Raw genomic sequence first — 21,735 nt, 5'->3', positions numbered from 1 at the left:
GTCCCCTTTCCAAATGCTCACTCCCAATTAACTTTAACTACAATGTTTAATCTTAGCACTGACCCAGGTCCACTAAAATTAGGTCATTCATTGTTCATATGAATTAAAGTGGCAAACATTTAGGTACTGCCTGGATTTAGCTAAGGGCCCTTTCACACTTGCGTTGGCCGGTTCCGGCATAGAGTTCCGTCGTCGGGGCTCTATGCCGGAACAATCCTGATCAGGATTATCCTAATGCATTCTGAATGGAGAGAAATCCGTTCAGGATGCATCAGGATGTCTTCCGTTCCGGAACGGAACGTTTTTTGGCCGGAGAAAATACTGCAGCATGCTGCGCTTTTTGCTCCGGCCAAAAATCCTGAACACTTGCCGCAAGGCCGGATCCGGAATGAATGCCCATTGAAAGGCATTGATCCGGATCCGGCCTTAAGCTAAACGTCGTTTCGGCGCATTGCCGGATACGACGTTTAGCTTTTTCTGAATGGTTACCATGGCTGCCGGGACGCTAAAGTCCTGGCAGCCATGGTAAAGTGTAGCGGGGAGCGGGGGAGCAGCATACTTACAGTCCGTGCGGCTCCCGACGAGGTGATGTCAGGGCGCCCCAGGCGCATGGATGACGTGATCGCATGTACACGTCATCCATGCGCCTGGGGCGCTCTGACGTCGTTCTGGAGCGCCCCGGGAGACGCACGGACTGTAAGTATACCGCTCCCCCGCTCCTACTATGGCAACCAGGACTTTAATAGCGTCCTGGCTGCCATAGTAACACTGAAAGCATTTAGAAGACGGATCCGTACACTTGCGTTTTTCCGGATCCGGCGTGTACCTCCGGCAAGTGGAGGACACGCCGGATCCGGACAACGCAAGTGTGAAAGGGCCCTAATAGAAAGAGGTCTCATGATACATACAGTTAAGATCAGGGGAGTTGGTGGGCTCTGAAGATATCAGGGCTACAGAAGGGAAGAAGAGGAATGTGGTGATCGATGGTGCCGAGAGATCAAAGGCATCAGTGCCAAGTGCTAGCAGCACCACCACTTAGGATGCTTGGCCAAGTTTGGAAAGCCACTATTTGTATTTGCACATAATAAGCACATAGATATGATACATGTTTGTAATGTAACATTCACCTACCTTTGAGCTTTCTTCTTAGCAGTGTTCATACTGATGGGTATGAGATATTCCAGATGTTTTAAGTATTCTTATAAGTCCTACATTCCTTCTACTTAAAAAGTTTACATTATGTTGCACTAATAATGTCTTTAGAGTATACCCGAGAAAGTGGTTATTTAAAGCTCATTTTGAAATTGTAAATGGTTCACATAGTTGATAACTTACCAGTCGTTCTCATGTTGAACTCCCCAAAAACTTCTTTTTTGTAGATTTTGAATTCATGTCTCAAATAAATATATTTGGCACACAACTCCATAACCCAATAGTGATGTAACTCATTTTAGACTTAGGACAAGTAAAGTTTATCCCTCTCAGTTTTCCGGCATCATAACTTTTTACATTTTTCTTCAATAAGACCTCGAATTTCACAGGAAGAGTTGTAGATTTTTATAGGGACCGTATAATGCATTAAACAACTTGTAACAATTTTTTGGGGTGGAAGATTTAGGCATATTTCTGTTTGATAAATAGTTTTTGAATTAATCAACTTCGGATCTATGATTCGAAGCTCGATTGGCTCAACCCTAGCTATTGCACTCCATAAATACATCCAGGCCCCTCTTGAACTATTTTAGTGAACTCACCATCACCACCTCCTCAGGCAGAGAGTACCATAGTCTCACCGCTCTTACCGTAAAGAATCCTCTTCTATGTTTGTGCAGAAATCTTCTTTTCTCCAGATGTAGAGTATGTATATTGAGTGGATTCAGCTCAATGAGGCCTCTTACATTGTATCCCATGTTTGAGGGAATTTAAGGCTACTTTCACACTAGCGTTAATATTTTTCGGTATTGAGATCCGTCATAGGGTCTCAATACCGGAAAAAAACGCTTTAGTTTTGTCCCCATTCATTGTCAATGGGGACCAAACATAACTGAACAGAACGGAATGCTCCAAAATGCATTCCATTTGGTTCCGTTCTCATACCGAAGAGCATTCTGTCATGAGATGTGGAGCAAGACGGATCAGTCATGACCCCCAATGCAAGTCAACGTGACGGATCTGTTTTCTCTGACAATCGAAAACGGATCCCTCCCCCATTGAATTTTAATGGACTTCATGATGGATGGGTCTTGGCTATGTTTAAGATAATACAACCGGATCCGTTCATAACGAATGCAGATGGTTGTGTTCTCAGTAACGGAAGTGTTTTTGCTGAACCCTGCCGGATCCAGCAAAAATGCTAGTGTGAAAGTAGCCTTATTTAGGAGCTTTTCAATTAACTTACAGGTTGGATGTTTAATGAGACCTTTGACCTATCACATTACCTGTTGATCGGCACTTCATGTGAGGTAACACAACAGGCCAGTGGCCGCTCCGTTCTGCAAAGTGCGGAACACATACGGCTGGTAACCATGTTTTGCAGATCTGCAATTTGCAGACCGCAAAATCGATACGGTTGTCTGAATGAGCCCTGAGAGCAAAAGCTATGGGCAGTGTGGCTTACTTTACAACATGGGGTCTGTGCGATTAGCCCAGGCAAATGTGCCCGTTATCTCTGATCATGGGTCACATTTGCTAGAATACATGGAAGATGCATCGAAGCTGCTGTGACTCTTAAATCTTGTAAGGACGGGAGCAAAGCGAAATGTGTGAACTGGTTTCTAAGAACTATGCCACCCATGATCTTCCGTTACATCATTTGTCAGCAGAATCAGCTGTCTGTGAAGATGACTCCTGGCAGTGATCTTCTTGGATTATTAAAGCAAGAATCTTGAACTCTTGTAGGACAGGTGAATGGATACAGAATGGCTAGACGCTGAACAATATCCATAGAGACAAGCAGTCTTGTAAAATTCTTGTCAAGCACAGCAATAAATACTTCAGAAAGAAATACAGTCTGTGCCTATCAAAGGAATGCAAAATATGACAAGGCCTGAGGAAAGGCCTAAATTGTCTGAAAAGCTTTCAGCTAACAGACTGCAAAGCTATAAAAAGTATCATCTCCACCAAACCATTTGGCATTTCCTTTAATAAAACATATTTTCACTATGACACATAAAGGCATCCTCACACAATCTCAAAACTATCTTATAGGACTGGAGAAGAAAAAAATGAAGAGTTATGTGGTAAAAGGTGGGCCAGACTTCAAGGCACCAACATATTCCTTATCACCTTCTTGCTAATAACATTTTCCATTTCAGCAGGAATACCGGTTTTCAACTTGTGCTGACTTAAAGTGAACCCATCACCACACGGTCCTTCCACAACATTACTGTTGGATTAAAGGGCATCTGTCAGCAGGCTTGTACCTATGACACTGGCTGGCCTGTTACATGAGCGCTTGGCAGCTGAAGACATCTGTGTTGGTCCCATGTTCATAAGTGCCAGCATTGCTGAGAAAAATAAAGGTTTAAAATATGCAAATGAGCCTCTAGGATCAATGAGACGTTGCCGTTACAACTATGGACTCTGCTTTCTCTGCAACTGCCGCACCAGCTCCGCTTCGATTTGACAGGGCCAGTCAGTGAAATCATCATCATGTGTGGCCCTGACTTCTCCTAATGTCAATCTAACTGCAGAGGGCGCATCAGCTGCCTGACACTGGTTGCTACAATTGAGTTTACGGTCAACTAAAATTACTAAGTCCTTTTCTATGTCAGTGTTACCCAGTGTTTTACCATTCAGTATGTACGGGTGACTTGCATTATTCCTTCCCATGTGCATAACCTTACATTTGTAAGTGTTAAACCTCCTCTGCCACTTATCTGCCCAAGCCTCTAATCTATCCAGATCCATTTGTAGCAGTCTACTGTCCCTTTTTGTGTTAATTATTTTGCAGTTTTGTATCATCTGCAAAAATTGATATTTTACTGTGAAATCCTTCTACAAGATCATAAATATATTGAAGAGAATAGGGCCCAATACTGACCCCTGAGGTACTCCACTAGTGACAGTGACCCAATCTGAGTGTGTACCGTTAATAACCACCCTCTGTTTTCTATCATTGAGCCAGTTACTTACCCACATACAGACGTTTTCTCTCAGTCCGAGCATTCTCATTTTATATACTAACCTTTTATGTGGTACAGTATGAAATGTTTTTGAGAAATCAAGATATACAACATTCATTGACTCACCCTGGTCCAGTCTAGAACGTATCTCCTCATAGAAACTGGTTAGTTTGCCAGGAATGATCCTTCTTAAACGCGTGCTGATATGGCTTCATTCATTGAGCATCTCTTAGAAAACCTCCAAACAGTTTACCCACTACAGATGTTAAAGGGGTTTTGCAGGTGGTATATATTGATGACCTATCCTCAGGATAGGTCATGAATATCTAAATGGCGATGGTCTGACACCTGGGACCCTCCACCGATCAGCTGTTTGAAAAGGAGGTGGCAGAGTCTCCCTTGCAGCGGTGGAGCAGTGTAATTACAAGAACTTGCTCCACTAAAGTGAATGGAGTGAGTACCTGTAGTTACACTGCACTTCCGAGACAATGGTCAGTGTAACAAAGAGGAAGTAGCGCTAGCATGGAGCGCCGCCTTCTCTTCAAACAGTTGATCGGCTGGGGTGCAAGGTCATCAATATAAACTGCCTGCACAACTGCTTTAAACTTACTGGCCTATAGTGTCCCTGGGGAAGAATACAGTGGAGAAAAAAATATTTAGGCTACTTTCACACTTGCGTTCAGAGCGGATCCGTCTGGTGTCTGCACAGACGGATCCGCTCCTATAATGCAGACGATGGGATCCGTTCAGAACGGATCCGCCTGCATTATAGTGTGAAAGTTGCTCAGACGGATCCGTCCAGACTTTACATTGAAAGTCAATGGGGGACGGATCCGTTTGAAATTGAGCCGTATTGTGTCAACTTCAAACGGATCCGTCCCCATTGACTTACATTGTAAGTCTGGACGGATCCGTTTGCCTCCGCATGGCCAGGCGGACACCCGAACGCTGCAAGTAGTGTTCGGGTGTACGCCTGCTGAGCGGAGCGGAGGACAGACGGTGCCAGACTGATGCATTCTGAGCGGATCCGCATCCACTCAGAATGCATTAGGGTCGTACGGATGCGTTCTGGGCCGCTTGTGAGAGCCTTCAAACGGAACTCACAAGCGGAGCCCCGAACGCTAGAGTGAAAGTAGCCTTAGTAAATTCACTTGTTCCTCATCACTCTCTACAACGCCTCCCTCATCACACTTTAAAGGGGCAATACTTTCAGTTTTAACCTTTTAACTATATAATTGAAGAACATTTGTGGAAAAGAGTCAGCAAAACTCATAATATATATTTAAATGTCTTCTTTCTGATCTCAGTTGTACACATGGGCCATCGTATCAGTGTCTGACACCATTCAATGCATACAAACACAGAGAATGCTCTCAATCACTGATAAGGTGCACCCTGTGTATAACTGAGCTCAGAAAGTGCAGATTTAAATAAATACATTTTTTGCTGAATCTTTTCCCATAAAACGTATTTATCAGTCTTCTCAGCTCCTTCTCTATAACATGCTGCATATGAATTGCACTGTATGTCGCAGTAACAGGTTCTCTTTAGTAACTGTGTTTCAGTGCTTTCTCCAGAATAAAAAAAACTTGTATTCTCTACAGCATGGTAAAAATGAGTATGTGCTGTGCTGTGATCCCAAGACTGGGGTGGTTTAGTCATGGTTGTCAGCACAGAGTAGACCGTACATGCGTGGCTGTTCCCAATTCATATGCATATGGGAGTTATAGAAAATGCTAATGATGCATAGATGTCATCTATATAGTGTGCACCATCATTAAATGGCTGTCTCATAAGGACGGGCTTCTCTACCTCCCAGTTATCATAACTGAGAAAAGCTAAAGGCAGCCACTAACTCCTCTACAGCAGAAAAAATGTAATGTTACATGCTGGACATTCAAGTGAACGTCCCATCTGTGTACTGCATGGACATGATGGGTCTCAGTTGTCCCACACATAGGGGTATCCCAGAGATGGACCTTTATGACGTCTGAAAGCCCTTTTATAAAATAAGGACAGGGTTATCATGGTCCAACAAAACAGGCAGCCTTAGTTTTGCTGTACTATCCACCCTTTAAAGCAGTTGTTTCATCTGAGACATTGGTGGCATATCAATAGCATATGCCACAAATGTCAGATGCGGGTCCCACTGCTATCTCTGGCAGTCCCATAGAAGGGGATAGAACTGAAGCCCCACTTGCTCCCTCACTCACGTTCACTTTGGTGGACCATCTCTAGGTTCCGCCCCTATCTGACACTGGTGGCATAGCGATATGCCACCAATGTCTCAGATGAGACAACCCTTTTAAGCTGTTTTATTAAAGGCATGTGAATGTTTGAAACTATTTTCTTTATTGTTCCAATGTGACGACTCATGCTCCGACTTCTGGGTACTTACTTATGGTTAGAGACAACCCCTGTGTAGTGTGATACTCCATGTTATTTCACTGCTTATGTTCCCTCTTCTCTCATCTGTAGGTTAGGTAAGCAAGGGGAACAGAAGAAGCAGAGTAATAAACAACTGCAAGATCTGGTATGTTTGAAGTCTGTGACCATGGGAAAATAGATCATACACAGAATGGCAGAATTTTTATTTTAGATTCATTTGGACAATATATGTGCATATATCCATCAGACGCAATGGAGGTTTGGTAAAGACAACAATGGACCAGGAGTTTGAATCTTCTTATTAGACCTCATCTTGGCTGTTTGGATTTTTACTAAAAGTTTATTTACCTAATTATATTATTGCCCTACAGCCTGGAAACAGGGACAAAATCCTCACATTGCCATAGACCCTACTGGCCAATGCCCTGGGGGCCGCCCAGCCCGCCTCACAGCTATCACCTGTGTACATAAGGATCTGGTGCTCTCAGCATTAATTAATGCTAGGAGCATCAGGTACTTATGCACCTGGTTGGTATCCACAGGTGACCTCCTAAATTTAACACTATCCCCGTCAGGAGAGAGAGTTGAATACTGTAATGCAGGTGCCGGTATTTTATGCTGTACTGTGGTATTTGGTTCTGCTGGGTGGTACTGTGCTCTGTACTAAGGTACTGCTGGCCTTCACCTACTTCTGTTGGGCCTGCCTATTTGTGTTGTCCCCCCTTCAGTCAATCTGGACCTGGAGTCAATCTGGGGTCACTTTTAGTTTTTTTTTTCCAGGGCCACTTTAAGTTCTCAGTCTGTCCCTGAATGACTAGAAATCCTTTAAATATAAAGTATGTGTGTTATACAGAGTGGACACTCCTCCATCTTCTAATGATAAAACTGTGTACTCTTTATTCAATAATAGCATGAGCTCAAACTGACTAATTCTTATTTATGAAGAAATAAAACTAATTATTAACTCCAGGTATTAATAATAAACCCTCTGTGCCTGGGGCAATTGATTTGTACAATATTCTCATATGCATAGCAGTAATAACTCATGATTTATATGCGGGAGATTTGGCAAGCTGACAGACTGTGCATAATATCTGCCTTTAGGCTGTGTCACGAAATACAGATTGCGGGTGTGGATACCATCCTAAGGCGAGGGTGAGCGAAGGCCAAATGATCTTCATTACATTGCATATAGCCAGAGATTATTAACACTATTCTAGAAATATAGCTTAATAAGCGTGCTATGGGGCTGTAGAAAATGGGTATTTCTCAGGTTCACTTAAGGTAAAATATACAACAAAATCATCCCCTGGCAAGTGTAGTATTGTAATAAACCATAGTTTAGCTGAGTTTCATAACCATGTAAGTCTTATTAATAAATGCTGATTACTCAGTACATGGGGGCGCACTGGTAGCAGCATGGTATAGCCAAGTATACATCCAGCATAAAGGCAGGGCAGAGTGCTGGTTGCAGAGTGCGATTGCATTTTGTGTTTTTGCGTTTGTATCTGTATTTCGCCATAGCAATCTGCACCCTGCTAGGGGTTGTGTGGGCTGAATCCCCCATATTTTTGGACCACCGAGGAAGGAGTCGTGTTAACTCCGAAACGCGTATGGTGTATACAAGTCTCTACAGAAAGAAGGAAACCGCAGCATATCATCTGCGCATCCCTATTGAATCTGCAACAATTTCGTAAAGAAACGAAAGTCCTGCCTTGCTCTGTAAAAGAGACATCAAGCTACAGAAAATCTCAAGTAGGGTCTGATTCTCCACGGACGGCATTTAAACAGACTGTTTCTTTCTGTGCAAGTTCATTACTCACTATAAAGCTGACCGGAGGTACGATCATCTGCGCTGAGAACACGTGGGACGCCACGCTAAGCGCAATAATTCGAACACTCCACCGCTTCTAAAACAGTGAGTAACCTGTCATATCTTATCACAGCGCACTAGCGAAGCTATAACTGTGAGATAAAGCCACAACTGTGAATAGGAATATGTGCAATTAAACGTAAAGGACAATACATCTATCTCTCCTTATACCGAAAGAATCGCAGACAAACCGCGGACCAATACAGAGACTGTATCTATTACCTTATAGGCTGAGACTCTATCGTAAGAGACATTCACTACTGAGTTTCTAGTCTATGAATATATTAACCCTTAGCATGGCTGTATTTTAATTTGCATTTTTATTTGTATTATGTGCATTTTAGAGTGATCAATTAGGTACCATATATATATTTAGTATATTTAATACATTTTTTATATACTAGTCAGTGGTCGGTGTGAATTAGATGTAGGTGTGCCCCTCTTATCCAGTCGCATAGCCAAGTATACACCCATGGACCAACACTTGACCCGGTTGAGCAGACTGGTCTAGTTACACTAAACTTTCAGAAGCCATTTCCCTAATTATTTTTATAGTACAAGAAGCTGCTTCCCTAGAGCAATAGTCAACATCTGGGGTGCCACAGAAACACTTATATATTGCTCATTCACATAACATAAAAAAAAACTTGACCCACAGTACAAAATCTATACCAGAGCTATCAAAGATGACATCATTTATAGTACTGCTACGCACAGATGTCCCCCTCAGGTACCAATCTCAGCAACCCACCTACTCCTTGGGATTACAGACTAGCCCTATTCACTCCTGTGCACGATCGGCAGAACACTTTCAGACTCCAGATGAGAGGAGACTTTGTAAACAGAGGAAAAAGAAAACCTCTAGGATGTTCAAATTTCATTACAAAATTTCACATTTGAGAAACTAAAAAGACATACAAATTAAATTACCATATTTGATGATTTTATTCTACTGGGATGTAATCATAAAAAATTGCCATGTGGCCAGTATATATAAAAAAGATAATAAAAAAATAACTAAATTGGAGAGCCAACAATAAAATTATTTTTGGGTGAGCAACTTTCTGGTTCCATTGAGATCACTTGGGCTTTATAGCCATATTGCTCAGCAGCCCAAGCTCGATCCAGGTCAACCAAACCCATGCAGTTCTTCCCTGCAAAAGAACAAATTAAAACCATTTATAACAAGCAAATGCTTCTTTACACTCATAGTCTCAAAAAAGCTATACTTTATACTGGCAAATGAGTAAAATCACTTAGATATGGTATGATATTCACACTATTAAGGATCTATAGACCCTCTCTGTGCTGTTCTATAGTGGGTCTTCACGAGACACAGTATTCTTCCCAGAATATGTTTACTTACTTAAAGGGATTGTCCCATGACAACTTATCCCCTATCCACAGGATCCAGGAGAAATGTCTGATCTTAGAAGGTCTAACTAATAGGGGCCCTGCTGATGATTACAATGTGACGTCCGTGTTACCTGTTTGAAAGGAGTGGTAGACACGTGACGCATGCATATCAACCACTTATCTCCCCTCCTGTGGATAGAGAATATTTTGTTGTTATGGGGCAACCTCTTTAACAGTTTTGAGAATCTCAGTAAGGTCATAGACTGTCATGTATCTTACAGACAGAAGGTGGAATGGGAGAACAGCTGGCTCTTGGCCCAAGTATGAGTTGGAGACAATGTCCCATAAATCCTGCTTCCTCTAATGTCATGCATGTAAGTATGTACTTGGTAGATTTAACTTTAGACCATGACTGGTAATTCCAACTAGTAACTGAAATCTAAAGCCCCTGTGCGCACACGCTAATTTGCTGAGCATTTAGTCTGTACGTGTGTAATGATATTTGAATAGCCAGAATGTTTACTTAAGTGTTCTTCAAATACTACAAACAGGGATCATGCATACTACAAGTAAGCAGCATAGCACATGCAATGCATACCTATCAGCCTCCGCTCCGGAGGAAGCTGGACAGCTGTCTGATCTGCAAATCTACACAGCACCATGTGCTCCTGAAAATAAGAAAAGAACATCTTCTCAGTCATGGAGGCATAAGACATATACAGTATGTACACAAAAAATGTATAGAAAGGTAAGTCTTAAAGAAGAATTCACTATTTTATCACTGCAAGGGTCCACTCTGGACATTGCAAAAAGGTGGCGAAAAGTTTGTGCAACTGTGGAAAGTACAAAACACAGCTTGGTTCCCTATACAGGTAAAATATGTTGACTTTCCACAAACAGAGGCCATTACCAGTTTGTACACCCAGGAGTCCATAGGCCTCTACTGTACTTCAACATCCTCCATTGCATCCCGTATTGCTAGTATGTTCACACTCATACAGCACCCAACTGTATGTAGTATGAAACCACATGGGACTCCCCATGCCTCTGTCCAGCCCCTGCACACAGCTCTGGCATGTCTGGTGCCTTATATAAATTAGATGTTATGAATAGTGTTGAGTGAACTTGTGGTTTCAAGTTCGGCGTACAAGGTTCGGGTTCAGGTTATCTAAGAATTCCGTCATGAATACTGCTACCAGGGACCATAACTTATGATCCGCTGTAGCGGAATCCATAACGGAACTCTTAGATAACCCGAACCTTGTATGCCGAACTTGAAACCAAAAGTTCGCTCAACACTAGTTATGAATGAATGGTTTAGCACTTTTAGTTTTCTATGCATCCTCTTAGGCTACTTTCACACTTGCGGCAGGACGGATCCGACAGGCTGTTCACCATGTCGGATCCGTCCTGCGGCTATTTCGCCGTGCCCGCGGACCGCCGCTCCGTCCCCATTGACTACAATGGGGACGGGGGCGGAGCTCCGGCGCAGCACGGCGCTGCACGGAGAAAGCCGCCGGACTAAAAAGCCTGACATGCAGTAATTTTAGTCCGGCGGCCTTTCTCCGTGCAGCGCCGTGCTGCGCCGGAGCTCCGCCCCCGTCCCCATTGTAGTCAATGGGGACGGAGCGGCGGTCCGCGGGCACGGCGAAATAGCCGCAGGACGGATCCGACATGGTGAACAGCCTGTCGGATCCGTCCTGCCGCTAGTGTGAAACTAACCTTACTATACTGAAATACATATCTTTGTATGGTTACAATCTGTAGACCCCCCTAGCAGCTCCTGAAATATACCTTCTTGACATTGCATAGCCTTTGTAGCAGAAGATATGAGTAACAAACAAACATTATCAAAACTCATAGCGTAGTCAACAAAGTGTAAAAATTTGATATACTGTATATTTATAGTAAAATTAGCTACTAGGTCCACCACAACATGACCACTGGCAGCAGGTCTTTCAGTAAGAAATCCAATAGTCCTTCATGAACCAGATGTAATGTAAAGCGGCCTTTACTGGATGTACAAAAGCATTATTTCTTTATACCAAAATACAGTGCTCTGTCTCATCATTTATCTCAAAAGTAGTGAAAAATATTAGCGTTTGTGCTGAATACGGAATACGTACATTACACACAATATTAAGAGAAGATACCAGGTCTTGTTACTCTTGGGTACTTTAACTTAAAACCTATTTATTTTTCCATGCAGCCCAATTAAGCAGAGATGTGAATTTCTAGACGCACTCCACTTTTGAAGTATTGGCTTTCAGAGCAGTGATAAAGGAAAATCTTTAAACTGTGTAACTCCATCAAAGTGGGATTTAGCTAAGATAATTAATGGAGAAGAGGACTAAATCTGCTTGTCCAGCCAGGGAGACAATGCCTGGCTATAGCCTTGAATATTGGGCCTTCCGCCAATTATCAAGGCTAAGTCCATAAATAGACCTATTAAAAGTACCACACGTCTCTAGCAGCACTTGAGTCTGTAAATTGAAGCATTCTTTCCTGCAGCCTGTGCAAACACATATCCTCCTCACATTCTTATTAAATGGCTTCTGGGGCCGAGCAATACACAGAATAAAAGAGGAATGTGACTAGTCTAAACTCTGCAAATAAAAACGTCTTTACTTTCACAGACCGGAGATTGAAAGGAAGAAAAGTTGGCCACAGTTACAACTTGGACCTTAAGGCCAGGGCTACATGGCAATCCTGGCCGCTGTCACGTGACCAAGTAACACAGTGTAGCAGGGTAGCCATAAAAATGAAAGGAGTTGCAGCGCGTTTACGGCGCCCCCTGCAGTTTTAGATTTTTTTGCGGTAAACTTGCGAGTTAAGTTCATATATGGGATACTGTCCCTACCACCGTAACTTATAAGAATATTACACGTCAACAGGAAAATTACAGGAATTTTTTGGTCATATAAAAGCATCAAACTGACTTCATGTATGCAGGTCATGGAACTTGGGTATATAATTCTTCAGAATTTATAGTAGGAGTACATTATTTCTTATAATATGTACCTCAACTGCTGCAGAACTTGTTTAGTATGGATATTTGGCTTGTGGGTGAAATTTCAGGATGAATCTAAGGCTACTTTCACACTTGCGTTCGGGGATCCGCTTGTGAGTTCCGTTTGAAGGCTCTCCCAAGCGGCCCCGAACGCATCCGTACGGCCCTAATGCATTCTGAGTGGACGCGGATCCGCTCAGAATGCATCAGTCTGGCAGCGTTTGGCCTCCGCTCCGCTCAGCAGGCGGACACCTGAACGCAGCTTGCAGCGTTCGGGTGTCCGTCTGGCCGTGCGGAGGCGTGCGGATCCGTCCAGACTTACAATGTAAGTCAATGGGGACGGATCCGTTTGAATTTGACACTATATGGCTCAATTTTCAAACGGATCCGTCCCCCATTGACTTTCAATGTAGAGTCTGGACGGATCCGTCTGAAGCTACTTTCACACTTAGAATTTTTTCTACAATATAATGCAGACGGATCCTTTCTGAACGGATCCACCGTCTGCATTATATGAGCGGATCCGTCTGGGCAGACCCCAGACGGATCCGCTCTGAACGCAAGTGTGAAAGTAGCCTAAAATGCACTCTAACCTTTACAGGTACACTTAAAGGGGTACTCCAGGAATAAAAAAAAAAAATGAAAATACTTAAATATTATTTTATAATAAATATATTCACCAATTCCTTTCATTACTTAGAATGACTTGTTTTGTCTAGGAAGCAATCATTAGGAGAAATAAAATGGCTGCCGTCCAATCAGTACACACAAAACCTGTCCTAATCACACAGGAGGACAAGTTACTTCACCACAATGAGCCATAGTGCTGCCTCATCCTCCTCTCTGCTCTGCTTGTCAGGAATCGTGCTCCTGAATACATGTGAATCTCTGTGGGAATGGAGATGATGAGGAGACATGAGAGGAGGGTGAGGTGTGGCTAATGAGCAGCAGCACTTGTTTACAGTCTCCATTACCACAGACCCACATTACCACAGTCTGTTCTGTTTATTCTCTCTGTACTTCATGTCTCCTCATGAGCTAAATTCCCCAGAGATTTATCTAAAGTTCTTATCATCTGTATTCAGGATCATAATACCTTACAAGTAGAGAGGAGGATGAGGCAGCTCTTTACCTTAGTGTTGTTAACTAACTTGTCCTGATCATGTGTGATCAGGACAGGTTTTGTGTAAACTAATGGGATAGTGGCCATTTTGTTTGGGACAAAACGAGCCATTATAAATAATGAAAGGTATTTAAGAATATATTTATTATCAAATAATATTTAAAGGGAACCTGTCATGTGGATATTTGATTATAATCTAACTAATTATATACAATCATTAACTACTAAAAAGTACCTTAGATGTATTCACTTACTGGTGTGACAGATGGTTACCTCATAATATACACACAAAGATGCCGCATGCTAATGAGCTGATTCGAGTCCGGCGTGATGTCATTGAGTCCAGCGTATATTTAATTCAGAGCTATAGCCACTCCCCCGCCCACCTGCTGCTGATTCCTATGGAAACAAACTGTCATTCAGCAGCAGGTGGGCAGGGAGAGTCAGGAGCTCATGAATATTCATGACTCATCATTATCAGCTGGAGCTTTTCAATACAAGATGTTGGCAAATTGACTGGGTCAATTAAAGAAAGTGACCCAGCATTTTGCTTAGAGAATCAGTCACTTATTTATGTTGCCCATGGTTAGGACACCATAAAACTGGTGACAGGTTCCCTTAAAGTATTTTCTTTAGAAGTATTTAACTTCTCTAAACTTTTAAATGCACATGTCCAACTGTGCAATGCTTCAGTACTTTTTGCACAACTTGCTGTTCTCTAACAAAGAGCTTAATGGCAAAAAGTGTTTGATCCGTGAATCCCCCAATAAGTTTCCTGATTCAATTAAAATTGGTATTTAAACAGTCCTCCTCATCATGCTGTTCACATTTTGACATTATGAGACCAAGACAACACCTAAATCTGCTTGTCCAGCCAGGGAGACAAGGCCTGGCTATAGCCTTAAATATTGGGTCTTTGGCCAATTATCAAGGCATAAATTGATCAACAGTACCTCGCCATTGCGAGGCTTCAAGCACAATGTTCTCAAACAGAAGTGGCCACTGAGCTTAGAGTGTCACAGAGTGTCATCAGCAGGTTGCAATTGAGATACAGAGAGACAGGAAGAGTCACAGAAAGGCATAGAAGTGGACGTCCTTTGGCCATATCCCACACTGATGACCGTTTCATTGTGAACAATGTCCTGCGGAACCGGATGATGAATGCCACACAACTCCAGGCACATTTAAGGGAGGTGAGAGACACCCATGTGTCACGTCAGGCCAATAGAAAACGTTTACATCAGCATGGTCTGTGTGCTAGATGACCTGCAAGGGTACCTGATCACACCACCAGGCACAGGCGTGATCGTCTTGCATGGGCCAGGGAGCATCTATGCTGGATGAGGGACCAGTGGGCCTCAGTGCTGTTCACTGATGAAATTTGATTCATGCTGAGCAGAAATGATGGCTGCGAAGGAGCACTTTTGTCACCAGACGAGCTTTTGGTGATGGTGGTGTTACAGTGTGGGCAGATGAGTCTAGTCAATACAGAACTGCCCTACACTTTGTGAATGGTACAGTGACAAGCCTATACTACTTGAATAGCATCATTAATCCAGTCATTGTGCCGCTGCAAGAACAACACAGGCCTAATTTAATCTTAATGGATGACAATGCGCCAGCTCATCGAGGTCGCATCATTAGGGAATGGCTGCTGGAGACTGGGGTACCTCAAATGGAGTGGCCTGCACTTTCTCCAGACCTGAATCCCATTTAAAACCGAATCAGCTGAGTCGCCGTGTAGAGGCTCGTAACTCTGTACCCCAGAACCTCAATGACCTGAGGGCCGCCCTTCAAGAAGATTGGGATGCCATGCCTCAGCAGACAATAAGGCTGCTTTCACACTTGCGTTTGGGGTTCCGCTTGTGAGATCCGTTTGAAGGCTCTCACAAGCGTCCCCAAACGGATCCGTACATCCCCAATGCATTCTGAATGGATGTGGATCCATTCAGAATGCATCAGTTTGGCTCAGTTCCGCGTCCATTCCGCTAAGGAGACAGACACCCAAACCAAAACCCTTTTAATACTGGGGGGGGGGGACGCACTGGCCACCAATGCTTTTAATACTGGGGAGGGAGGTCTGGCCCTTGCTGCCTGGCAGCACCCGATCAGGCACCTGAGGGGTTAATTGTGCGGATCACAGCAACCTGTAAGAGATCGGGTGGTGCCAGGTATGTACACAGTCATGTACACTTGAAGCGTCCCCATCACCATGCGAACGCCTCTGTGTTAGAATATACTGTCGGATCTGAGTTTTCACGATCGTGAAAACTCAGATCTGAAAAAGCTGTTATGCAGACGGATCCGCACTAAACGGATACCATCGTTTGCATTATAGGTGCGGATCCGTCTGTGCAGATACCAGACGGATCTGCACCGAACCCAAGTGTGAAAGTAGCCTAAGTTGACTTGTGAACAGCATGAGACATTGTTGTCAAACTGTAATTGATGCTCAAGGCCACATGACAAGTTATTGAGACATTTAAATTTTTTGTTGGGATGTTTCAATACATTGTTTGGGATGAGGAAATCACCATTGCATGCTTCTACTTACATGCCCTACTTTCATGATATAATATCACTGTAGCATGAACTTTTTATCATAAATATTTCTCATAAACTTCACCCGAAAGCCAAATATCCCTAACTTTTTGTGAGTAGTGTACAAAGAAAGGAGGGAACACAGCTTGTTAGTCAGCCAGTGGTTGGCACAGGACAAGGAATAGCCTGCAAAAGCGATCTCCCAACAGACTGTTTCTATAATTGCAAGCATTTCACATGCTTATATTTGTTATATAATTTTATATTTATACTTTTTGTATCGTTCCTCATGACTTTCAAGATCTCTGCTTGCTGTCATTCAGTAGGAACCTTAATTGTTTACTTGCAATGGATGACAATCTGTGATGATCACACAGATCAATTCCGGTCCACAAATCATGGATCCTCAAAATACTGGATGCGGTCTGTCTGCTGTCCGCATTTTTTAGAGGACCCATCGACTTCAATGGGTCAGTGGTCCGCATTGTGGAACGGACATACAGATGTGAAAAACACATAGATGATCTGTGTGCTTTCTGCATCTGTATGTCCATTCCGCAAATAGACAGAATATGTCCTACATTTGGCCGCAAAATGGGGACGGCAGACATAATAAAGTCAATGAATCCGCCAAAAAAAAAAAAGGCTGATGCAACACGTACGGTATCCATATATTGTGAATCCGTAAGTTGCGAACCGAAAAATACATGGTCGTGTGCATGAGGCCTGAGTCATGTAAAGCGACTGACGTTCAGTACATTGTGGCTTGACATATTAAGCCAATATATCCAGCACTTTACAGTACAACTCTCACATATAAGGAACACTTGCTCCTCCACAAAAGGAGGCCATTTATATATATTACATAATACAGCTCATGTGCATGATATGATGTCGTGTGAAAAGACGTCCTTGGTGGGACCACCTGGGACTTCATTGTCAGAACGAATAGCACATATTTTCACAGTCCTATTCATTTCAAAGGCAGAGCTCTCCAGAGATCCACAGCAGCACAGAACTTTCACAAGACTGAGGTTTGTCCCTTATAAACAGTGGCCCAACTCAAAACTCCTCTGAGGATTTCAGATTCGTAAACTTCATAAAGTACAGTTCAGTTTGTGCATGTAATGGAATTCTACATTAAAGGCCATCGGTCAGCAGATTTGTACCCGTGACACTGGCTGACCTGTTCCATGTGCCCTTGGCAGCTGAAGACATCTGTGTTGGTCCCATGTCCATATGTACCCGCATTACTGAGAAAGATGATGTTTTATTATATGTAAATGAGCCACTAGGAGCAACGGGGGCATTGCTCTCTCTGAAACTACCATGTGCTCTGCACTTTAACTAACAGGTCCAGATCAGGATCCTGATCCGTATGACAAATGCATTGAAATGCCGGATCCGTCTCTCCGGTGTCAGTCATCCAGAAAAAACGGATCCGGCATTTATTTTTTTCACATTTTTTGTGGTCTGAGCATACGCAGATCGCAATGCTGAAACCGTTGTGCCAGAACACTCGGGCTGGATCCGGCATTAATGCAGTTTAATGGGAAAAAATGCTGGATCCGACATTCCGGCAAGTGTTCCGGAATTTTAAACAGAGACAAAACCGTAGCATGCTGCGGTATTATCTCCGTCCTGAACAGTCAAAAAGACTGAACTGAAGACATCCTGATGCATCCTGAACGGATTGCTCTCCATTCAGAATGCATTAGAATAAAACTGATCAGTTCTTTTCCGATATAGACCCCTAGGACGGGACCCAGCGCCGGAAAGGAATAACGCTGGTGTGAAAGTGCCCTTAGTAACTACTTGCATTCCCCATGTAATAGCCATTCTGGAGCATGCTTCCTACAACCCTATGTTGCACTGTTCCTCTGTTACCCTTCCTACACCATATAAATAAATTGGCAACTGGCTGTTATTATTCGTCTTGTCAAAGAGCATGTCCCTAGACAACCTGGCACTAGCAGAACTGACTGGGCAGTGTACAGGGACACATTACCAACTGGTAAACCAAACTGCCTATTTATTTATATGTTTAGGAGGAATAACAGAGGAACAGCACACCACAGACTGTTTAAAATGAGATGCTCCAGAATACTAGTATTTACGAAAGCAGACAGATCCAGTGAAGGCAGTGATTTAGTCTGCATCTGATCCAGTGCTCCGCACTGTACATTTCAGCCCTGGAGCTTTGGTTCCTCTATAAAGCACCTCTTCACCAGCAATGGTAGCTTTAGAGCTGCTCTGGTCCCGAAGCATCTGCGCGGGAGTGCTGCTCTTTAGGACTGGGCTGCAAATACTTGGCAACATGCACGTTTCAGACACAAATCATATGAGCATTAGCTGTGAGAATATGACCTGGCTGACTTACCAAGACAACAACAAAATAGCTTAATCTGACTAAAGAGTGCCTCGTCTGAGAATTAATTAGCCAGGAGGTCGGTGACCCTACAGGAAAATAAACCTCCCACACTGCTTAAAGGGATTAGCCAGAAGTATGCTTTGAGAGTATATTGTTTCATTAATGATATGTCCAGGGAGGACTTCTGTTCATTAAGCTTCCCTTGTGTTGTCTGTGGACCTACACGAACTACAACAGTCAATCAACTACATCAGATTTTTTTTTACATTTTCGGCCTTCTTCCACATCGAAAGATGGATCTACACACAGGGACATATATTTGTTTCCTCTCTATTAAAATGAAAATTTTGTATCCCCCATTCACAAGATAGGCAATAAATATTGGTTTTATGGAGGGTATGACCACTGGGAGCTCCCGCAATCCCAAGAACAAGGGTTCCCTCTCTGAAGGAAGCACTAGTGCCTATATCGGTTCACCACTCCATTCACTTCTGATCCCCCACAATCTGGCCTGTGTGGTGTGGTGCTCCTCAATGCAATGTTTATGGGGCCGATGGAAATGGCTGAGTGCTATATAGTGAAATGAGGAAAGACAAGGAACTCGGGAAGCCCGTTCTAATTATCTATCTGGTCTTTGCCATCAGACGTTTATCCGGTTCAGGTTTGGATTATCTAAAAACTCAGTTATGGATTCCGCAGACCATAATTTATAGTCCTGAACCCGAACCTTGTACGCGAACTTGAAACCACAAGTTCGCTTAACACCAGTGATAAATTTTCATCATGAGAAAACTCCTTTAAAGGGGTTCTCTGTAAATTATTAGAGAACAATTACTGAAAATACTTAAATACTACTTTATTATAAATATATTCCCAAATACTTTTCATTAGTTATAACAACCCATTTTTGTCTAGGAAGCAATCATCAGGGGAAATAAAATGGCTGCCGTCCTAATAGTACACATAAAACCTGTCCTAATCACACAGCAGGACAAGTTACTTCAGCTAAAGAGATGCATCATCCTCCTCTTCTACTTGTCAGGGAACATGATCCTGAATACAGCTGAAAAGAACTTCAGCTGAATCTCTGTAGGAATGGAGTTCATGAGGAGACAAAGTACAGAGAGGAGGGTGGGGTGAGACTAATGAGCAGGAGCACTTGTATGCAGTCTCCATTACTGCAGTCTGTCCTGTCCATCCTCTCTGTACTTCATGTCTCCTCATTCCCACAGAAATTGAGCTGAAGATCTTATCATCTGTATTCAGGATCATAATCCCTGACAAGCAGAGCAGAGAGGAGGATGAGGTAGTTCTTTAGCTCAGTGTTGTGAAGTAACTTGTCCTCATGTGTGATTAGGACAGGTTTTGTATGTACTAATAGGACGGCGGCCATTTTATTTCTAAGTCATTATAACAAATGAAGGGTATTTATGAATGTATTTATAATAAAGCACTATTAAGTATTTTCGGTATTATTTCCATTGAACCACTAAGTTTTCATGACAAAGAGCTGTAAAATGTTTAATAAACGGGGTTCTATACTGCAATATAACTCTATTGTATGTACCGTACAGTACCAATATACAAACATGTGAGATACAAAAATCAGACTACAATCACAATGAAAATGTAATGATAGAAAATTACCTTGTAAGATAGTACATTCTGGAAGCGGCAACTGCAGTCAAGAAGATAAGAAAGTTAGAGATAGGATTAATAAACCCAACTATTACAATATGATAGTATAAAGAGTCTATTAATCATGAACATGATTTTACCAGTTTAGGTTCTCTGATTCGGTACCCCACGACACGGCAACTAATCTAATCGGCATTTATGACGCGCTATAAAATGCTGACAGATCCAAAGCTGACAATCATATACTACACACAAGCAACATGGCATCACTATACACTGTGTGGACAATTATTAGGCAAGTGAGTATTTTCACCATATCATCATTTGTATGCAGACTTTCCACTTATTGGATTGAAGCATATCAGGTGATGTGTATTTGTGTAATGAGGGATGGTGTAGCCTAAGGAGATCAAGACCCTAAATCAAGGTGTGCAAAATTATCAGGTAACTTGTTTTTCCCTCTAGCAAAATGAAGAGATTTAACTGACTTAGGATAGGTCATAAATATTGGGGGTGTCTGGAGAGGGACCTCCACCAATCAGATATTGATGACCTATCCAGAGGATAGGCCATTAATACGAAAATCCCAGAGAACCCCTTTAGCGGAGATAGTTTTTTTTTTTTTTTACCTTCGTGGAAACGTGGTCTTGACTGTATTCTGGATAAAACCATAGCAGCAGGGGCAGATGACGAATGCCGCTCTAGCAATGATGCAGTGCTCTATCACCATATCTGTTGCCACTCCACATGCATGTAGTGCTACCTACAAAGGACACGTCCAGGGAGATCAGTACACAGAATTACAGCACATAGCAGGAAAGAGAAATTATGTATCACATGACAAATGCTTCTGGAAAACACCATAAAATAATTCCATTAACAAGGTCTACCACATAACTGATAAGCCAGATGTCACAAGTGTGGTTTTTAGCTCGTCATAGGTAAAAGACTGTTTGTTACCTGCATTAATCTGGAGATGCTCGGAATACTACCAGTTTGCCAATAATGGCTAACCATGCTCCGGCAGTCCCCTCCTCTTTCATCTGGGATACACACACTTTCAATGGTGAATTATTTTTACTGATGAATAAGACTGACGGGAGAGCTTTCAAGGGAGCTTAGACGAGGACGGAACAGAGAAAATAACAATAGCTTTCTCATATATACTAATCCCTGCAAGCAGACTGAGGCTATAAATGCCAAGTGTTCCTAATTTACAAGGCCAGACCCAAATACCGAAGACTTATCCATAAAAACGTCACTTTCCTCTATAATAGACCGAGAACCCTTTTCCTATAATGTCAACACTGC

General features: G+C 42.7%; 1 protein-coding gene across 4 annotated transcripts in view; it reads right to left on the bottom strand.

Annotated features, from left to right (window-relative positions):
• Window positions 1-9,311: 9,311 nt before the first annotated feature.
• GSTCD (glutathione S-transferase C-terminal domain containing) overlaps window positions 9,312-21,735 on the bottom strand; it is a 217,070-nt gene continuing 204,646 nt past the window's right edge. For all 4 annotated transcript variants that reach the window (XM_044302546.1, XM_044302529.1, XM_044302557.1 and 1 more), the window contains 4 exons: window positions 21,054-21,187; window positions 20,434-20,464; window positions 10,340-10,409; window positions 9,312-9,539 (listed from right to left, as the gene is read on the bottom strand). In XM_044302546.1, coding sequence (XP_044158481.1) covers window positions 9,403-9,539; window positions 10,340-10,409; window positions 20,434-20,464; window positions 21,054-21,187 — 372 coding nt within the window. In that variant the 3' untranslated portion in view covers window positions 9,312-9,402. The remainder of the gene's footprint in view (window positions 9,540-10,339; window positions 10,410-20,433; window positions 20,465-21,053; window positions 21,188-21,735) is intronic.

The sequence above is a fragment of the Bufo gargarizans genome, chromosome 1 (genome assembly GCF_014858855.1).
Source record: "Bufo gargarizans isolate SCDJY-AF-19 chromosome 1, ASM1485885v1, whole genome shotgun sequence".
NCBI lineage: Eukaryota > Metazoa > Chordata > Amphibia > Anura > Bufonidae > Bufo > Bufo gargarizans.
The sequence above is the reverse complement of the archived record's forward strand: the minus strand, read 5'-3'. Positions and strand labels throughout refer to the sequence as shown.